Raw genomic sequence first — 7,517 nt, 5'->3', positions numbered from 1 at the left:
AAGATACAAGGGATTATTTCAATCTTCTTGTATCTGTTGAGGCTTGCTTTGTGACCAACTATATGGTCTATTTTGGAGAAGGTTCCATGAGGTGCTGAGAAGAAGGTAAATTCTTTTGTGTTTGGGTGTAAGGTTCTGTAAATGTCTGTTAGGTCCATTTGATTCATGACCTCTGTTAGAGACATTGTTTCTTTGTTTAATTTCTGTTTTGATGACCTGTCCTTTGTTGAGAGTAAGGTGTTGAAGTCTCCCACTATTAATGTGTGGGGATCTATATGTGCTTTAAATTTTATCAATGTTTCTTTAACAAATGTGGGTGCTCTTTTATTTGGGGCATAGATGTTCAGGATTGTGATGTCTTCCTGGTGGAATTTTCCTTTGATGAGTATGAAGTGTCCTTCCCCATCTCTTTTGATTAATTTTGGTTGAAAGTCTATTTTATCAGATATTAGAATGGCTACTCCTGCTTGCTTCTTGGGTCCATTTGCTTGGAAAGCCGTCTTCCAACCCTTTACCCTCAGGTAATATCTATCTTTGTGCCTTAGGTGTCTTTCTTGTATGCAACAGATTGCTGGGGTTTTTTTTTACGTATCCCTTCTGTTAATCTGTGTCTTTTTATTGGAGAGTTGAGTCCATTGATGTTGAGAGAGATTAATGACCAGTGGCTGTTAGATCCCTTGATTTTGATGTTGGCTATAGTCATAAGGTTGTGTGCTTGGTTGCTTTTTGTTTTACTGTAGTAAGATTAATTATTTCCTGTGTTTTCTTGAAAGAAGCTAATTTTTTAGGGTTGTATTTTCCCTTCCAGTGTTTCTGTAATGCTGGATTTGTGTGTAGGTATTGTTGAAATTTGTTTTTGTCATTGAATATCTTGTTTTCTCTGTCTATGAGGACTGAGAGCTTTGCAGGGTATAGTAGCCTGGGCTGACATCTGTGTTCTCTTAGGGTCTGCATGATATCCGTCCAGGCCCTTCTGGCTTTCATAATCTCTGTTGAAAAGTCAGGTGTGATTCTAATGGGTTTGCCATTATATGTTACTTGGCCTTTTTCCCTTGCAGCTTTTAGTATTTTTTTCTTTGTTCTGTATACTTACTGTTTTGATTATTATGTGGCGGGAGGATTTTCTTTTCTGGTCAAATTTGTTGGGTGTTCTGTAGGCCTCATGTATTCTTATTGGCCTCTCCTTTAACTTGGGGAAATTTTCTTCAATGATTTTGTTGAAAATATTTTCTGGGCCTTGGACAAGGGAGTCTTCTCTTTCCTCTATCCCTATTATTCTTAGGTTTTGTCTTTTCATATTGTCTTGGATTTCTTGGATGGTCTGTGTCAGGAATTTTTCGGATTTAACATTTTCTTTGACAGATACATCTATTTCTTCCATTGTATCTTCTACACCTGAGATTCTTTCTTCCATCTCTTGTAGTCTGTTGGTTATGCTTACCTCTGTAGTTCCTGTTTTCTTCCCTAGGTTCTTCCTCTCCATTATTTCCTCCATTTGTGTTTTCTTTAATTTTTCCAATTCTATCTTCAGGTCTTGAGTTGTTTTGTTTACTTCCTTCACCTGTCTGATTGTACTTTCCTGTTTTTCTTTTAGTTCCTTCAACTCTGTTTCTTTTATTTCATTCAGTGCTTTAAGCATTTCCTTTCTAAAGGCCATAAACTGTTTAGCTGCAACTTCCTCTATTTCTTTATGGATGGCAATATTCTGTTTGAGTTTATCTTCCTCTATGTCTTTACATATCTTATTTGTTTCCTCTGTTATCATCTTCATGAGCATAGTTGTTAGGTCATCTTCTTGGATTTCGGTTATGCTGGGATGTCCAGGGCTAGTTGCTCCTGGGTAACCAGGTTCTGGAGATGCCATATTGCTCTGTCTTTTGTTGCTTGAGCTTTTATGCTGGCCTCTACCCATTGTGTTATCTTAGGTGTTTGGGGTTATTTTCTGGTGGTTCCTGGAGATCCTGTGGTAGAGAGAATCAGCTTTGCAGAAAGCTGTTTTTCCTGAAGGAAGTCTTTTCAGCTTTTTGGGTATAGTCCCTGAATGGCTGGTGTTTTTTTAGGAGTTGCTGCTGCTCCCCTCAGGGATAGAGACCTGACTGGTAACTGTGGTCTTTTTAGTCGAGAGGGTTCTCCTCTCACCCAGGGAAGTCCTGAGGACAGCTGCCCTGTTTCTGGGTTTCTTGCTGTAAATTTAATGATCAGCTGTTGTGACCCAGTTGGACATCTGGCACACAGCAACTGTTTGTGCCTGTGTCTCAAGCACAGCTGAGTGATGGCGGCTTGGCCCCACCGATCTGCGAGACTTTTTCCAGGGAAGAACTGGGTGATTTAAGTCAGTACAGTTTCCTTCCTTCCCTGTGGATTCTCTGGAGACAGGGACTCCCAGTCTCTTTTTTGCCCTGGAGCGCACCGTTCAGTCTCCACCAGCTAGCTGGCGCACTGAAACTGATTGTGTCTGCCTTTCCGGCCTTTGGGAGCCTGGGCATCTACCTAAACTGGGTAATTTTTCTGAGACCTTTTCAGGGTGGGGGTGTCGGCTGAGTGCTCTGAGATCAGAGCAGACATTTCCCTCCCTGTGGGTTTGCACCCGACAGTGAAACTCAGTCCCTGGTGCCCTGGTGCCCACAGTTCTATCTGAGGCGGTGAATCAGGCACACAGGCAGGGCTATGTGCAGGTGCCTGGGTCCCCGGCTCTGGCTCCAGGCTGGCTCCTGGTGCGCCCGCAGAACCCGAGTCTTTTCCAGGGGATTTCTGGGTGACCTAAGGTCGGTCCCAATCGTTTCCTGTACCATTGGGTTATCTCTCAAGTGAAAATTCCAGTCTCTGATAGTGTGGTGCTCACAGTTCAGTCTGGGACAGGGACCAGAGACACTCATGTGTGGCTCTGGACTGGCGGCCAAGCATCTGGCGGAACCAGGTTCTCTTCCTCGGTTTAGCCAGGTGAGTTAAAAGCTAATTGAATCCCCCACTATGGGGTATCCTCTCACCTGGGAAACACAATCGTCTGTGTTTTATGGCCGCGAGTTCTGATTGCTGGTCACTATGCCGATCCCGCTGTGCTGCTGGTCAGAATGAGAGTTCTCCCGGCGCTGCCATCTTTGTGTCTGAGTATTTTATGCTCCACCCACACCTCTCATGAAATATTCTGAATGTAGGTAAGTCAGCACAGCACACAGACACTTGTCTGCCATGTTTATTTCAGCATTATTCAGAATATTGAAGATATGAAATGAACCTCAACACTTCTGAACAGATGAGTACGTAAATAAAACAGAACATCTGAAATGGGTGATTTTACTTTCTTATGTACATTATCATTTTGGTATTTGTAATACAACCTTATAATTTTGAAAGTTTCATTAAATGTTATACACAGTGTGGTTTTAAACTAAATCATACAACTGATTATATGATACTTTAAACATTGGCTTCTATGTAATCCATAAACGACTGAAATGAAAGACTAAATTAAACAAATGCAATTATTCTGTCCAGACTTCCCTTAGACCTATTTGAATTCAGAAGAAAAGCACATAGTGGTCTATATATAAATAATGGAGTTGTCTTCAAGCTGGAAAAATTATTCTATCATTAGCAGGAACAGGAGGTCATCATGTTAAGCTAAATATCAGATTTGGGAAACTCAGAATTTTCAGACTCTACATTCAACAGAGCATTTCTTGTGTCTGTGTATGTATAACTGTCTGTGTGTGAGAGACATACACATTTTTACACAAATAAAGTAGGACAAGCATTATTTGAGAATTGAAAGGGCCTTGAGGAAATGGGTATGGAGTACCATGTGAAGCAAATGGAAAACAGTATCATCAGTGTCCGCTTACACTGGCAATGCAGATTCTAGAATGCAACCAAGAAGAGATGACTAGGAAAATGACACATGAAGAGTTTACACAGCACACTCAGGTTGTCTCCATGTTATTACCTAATTATAGAATATTCTGCACAAGCATTCTATACAGCCATTTCTGGAATGTAAAACAGCAAAAAGCAATGTTGGAAAACAAAGAGGAAGTACAAGAAATGGGCCATCCCAAGGTATTGATGTGTGAGAACTGAAGTTCTAGGAGAGAGATCATGTGTTAGAACTAAATATTTAATGTAGTTTTTCATTAATAGTATATCTGTTTGTGGGGTGATGAGTCATATTTAATATTTGAAATGATGCACAAAGGACTGTAGTTCTCCATAGATCCTGTTGAACTTTTAAAAATCAAGATTTAACATGTAAATGAACTGTGTTCTGTGAGGAGCTGGATGATTTTGGACACATCAGGACTCAAAAATTCCTGGATTCCACCTTACTGTTAATTCTCCAGACACTGGAGACACAGGTTTTGTTTAGATGTTCTGTACTTTTGACTGGCATAGATACCCAACACAAGAGGCTGTCTCTCCATCAAATGGATTTGGTGATAGAATGCTCAGCTTGAATTCATTAGCCCTTTTGTAAGTCCCTCCTGAAAAAAAATAATTTATCTTTCATTGTTGATCATCTAAGAAAATGTAATGACATAGCTTCTAATGCTGTTCACATTAACAAATTTGTGAGATAGTTCTGAGACCAAATTGTCTCAAAATGGCTCTGCCTGGGGTCTCTTTGTTGCAAATATGAATGATGTCATGGTGATATATTTACTTATCACCTCATGTTTATCACATGAACTGTGGATCTCAGATGATGAGCTCCAGGAAAGAGAGTATCAAAGTTTCCTCCAGGATTCAGGAAGGACCTTGGGGAAAAAAGGATCCACGAATGTGCAAGTAGCCTCTCGCTTGCACAGAAAAATAAAAGCAGGTAGGAAGACGAGAGTGCCCACACGATATGCTGATTTGCACGACACTTTTCAGGCCACATTTCCCAGGCTTACAGTAGGACAAAGATGTTCACTTTGATTTTATTCTACTTGCTTCTGCATATTCCACTTCTCGTGGCCAGTTTCATTCCTTCCAGCTGCTTTTGGAGAGTGAAGCAGAATGAAGAAAAGGATGGAGATTTAATGACAGTTTGTTCCTTTTACCTCAGGGCAGTACATTCGTCTGTGGAGAAAGAGTATTTCAGCAACATCCTGAATACACTGTAAGTATTTTTGTATTTTTCCATTTAAATACCGTCATGAGTATATTACAAGCAGTCTTAATGAGGAATAGGACAATGCTCTGAGTCTTCTGTCCTGTTCTCCTACTGTGAACACCAAGGAACAACTCCAAAATCTTTTAGAGACTCAATGCTGTTTATCACTTTAAATTACTCTATAGAGTGTTTTCTTTTTCCATTAGTTAGCCTCACAATTACAGACCCAGAGGTTGAGTGAACACAGGGCTGTCTACCATGATCCACAGCAAACAGCTCTCCTGTTGACAGTTACCAAAGCAGAGTAGCCAGTGTTGTCTTATAAAAAGATGCCCCACACTATTTCAATCAGTATCAACTAGAAAAAGTACAATTAAATAACCATAGAGGTGTGCTGTTTTTCTGTCCCTGTAGAATTCTTAATACCTGTGCTGGGCCTGTAATGTTTGGGCCACGCCTAATTACAGACAGCTTTCATATAGATGTTCAGTTACTCCCTGAAAGGCTCTGCATGCTGTCATTCATGTATTATGAACCTTCTTCAAGAATGGAAGTAGGAGATCTGTCCAATGTGAACTTCAAACATGTTTTATACCTCCATCTTAACTTGTATACATACACAGCCACTGCCTTTTAAGTACTACAAAGCTCAGTTCTCCACTCTGTCTTTAGAGTAAAGAAGAAATGTTTGGACTGTAAATTTGTTTGAAAAGTGAGGCTGTCATTAATAGTGGTGACTACTTACTTCCCTTGTCACTTGCCTAAGTGACATTTGTGACATGTATAGTTAACAATACTTGACAATAGGAATAGAATTTCCTAGAAGCTCATCTGCCATTATTGGAGAATGGTGTGTCTTCTTTCTTTGTGTCCAAGTTGTTTATTCTCTGACACTTATATCACTTATATTACCTCTTATGTTTCTCTTTAAGGAATTTTACTAGTGAAATTACATATTTTACCAATGTGGTTAGTGTACACATCTTGACTTTGTGGATTTCTGGTAGTTGATTTCCAGCACAGCACATTCATCCACTAGGTCATTCTTACAGCTCAAGAAATTGATGTTTCTTACACATACATAGGGTTTGAGTCACACAATTTCTACTCTCAAATTCCTGTTGTATGTCACTGAAATTTTCAAGAACAATATTGCTGTGTGAAAATAAAGCATATTGTAAATGTCCTATTTTTGTAGACAAAAACACCATAATGCATAATTTCTAAGTAGAAAATAGTTTTTATTTAACTTGGAGTGAACCATTCAGAATGAAGCAGCATGACTACTATGTATTGATCAGATGATATGAAAGGACTAGGAAGAGACAGGACTGATTATTGTTTCTTTCATAAAGAGAAAAAAAATGTTATGTTATAATCCAAGTGACTTAATCCCATTATGGTTAAAAAACATATCATAAAGATTTCCCTTGTGTTTTACTCTTTATACCATTCTATTTTAAAAACATACAATATTGGCACATACGAATGTCCCTGCAATTTTGAGAAGTTACTATTTCTCAATAGGGTGACAGTGTTCTTTTAGTGTAGTCGAAGGTAGTCAAAAGATATTTCCTTTTTTGTCTTGTTTTGTTTTGTTTTTGTTTTTTGAATTTATTTTTATTAATTACACTTTATTCACTTTGAATCCCATCTTTAGCACCCTCTATTTTCCCTGCCCAATCCCACCCTCCTCCCTATTCTCCACTCATGCCCCTTACCCAGTTCACTGACAGGGGAGGTCCTCCTCCCCTTCCATCTGACTCTAGCCTATCAGGTCTCATCAGGACTGTCTGCATTGTCTTCCTTTGTGACCTGGTAAGGCTGCTCCCCTCTAGGAGGGAGGTGATCAAAGAACCAGCCACTGAGTTCATGTCAGAGATAGTCTCTGTTCCCCTTACTACAGAAACCCACTTGGATGCTGAGCTGCCATGGGCTACATCTGAGCAGGGGTTCTAGGTTATATCCATGCATGGTCCTTAGTTGGAGAGTCAGTCTCAGAAAAGACCCCTGTGCCAAGATATATTTGGTCCTTGTGTCAGTCCTGTCCTCTCCAGGTTTTACTAACTCCCCCTTCTTTCATAGGATTCCCTGCACTCTGCCCAAGGTTTGGTTATGAGTCTCGCATCTGCTTTGATACACTGGTAGGTAGAGTCTTTCAGAGGCCCTCTGTGTTAGGCTCCTGTCCTGATTCTTGTTTTTTCCTACATCCAATATCCATCCCATTTGTCTTTCTAAGTGAGGATTGATCATCTTACACCGGGACCTCCTTCTTGTTCAGCTTCTTTAGGTGTACAGATCTTAGTATGTTTGCCCTTCCTTATAGGTCTAATATCCACTTATAAGTAAATATAAACCGTGTATGTCATTCTGCTTCTGGAATACCTCACTCAGGATGATCTTTTCTAGATCCCACCATTTGCCT

General features: G+C 39.9%; 1 protein-coding gene across 1 annotated transcript in view; it reads left to right on the top strand.

Moving 5' to 3' along the window:
- The first annotated feature begins 4,901 nt into the window (after window positions 1–4,901).
- LOC110543072 (vomeronasal type-2 receptor 116-like) overlaps window positions 4,902–7,517 on the top strand; it is a 48,362-nt gene continuing 45,746 nt past the window's right edge. Inside the window, exon 1 of the mRNA XM_060366261.1 lies at window positions 4,902–5,098. Coding sequence (XP_060222244.1) covers window positions 4,902–5,098 — 197 coding nt within the window. The remainder of the gene's footprint in view (window positions 5,099–7,517) is intronic.

Source organism: Meriones unguiculatus, chromosome 14 (assembly GCF_030254825.1).
Source record: "Meriones unguiculatus strain TT.TT164.6M chromosome 14, Bangor_MerUng_6.1, whole genome shotgun sequence".
NCBI classification, from domain to species: domain Eukaryota; kingdom Metazoa; phylum Chordata; class Mammalia; order Rodentia; family Muridae; genus Meriones; species Meriones unguiculatus.
The sequence above is the reverse complement of the archived record's forward strand: the minus strand, read 5'-3'. Positions and strand labels throughout refer to the sequence as shown.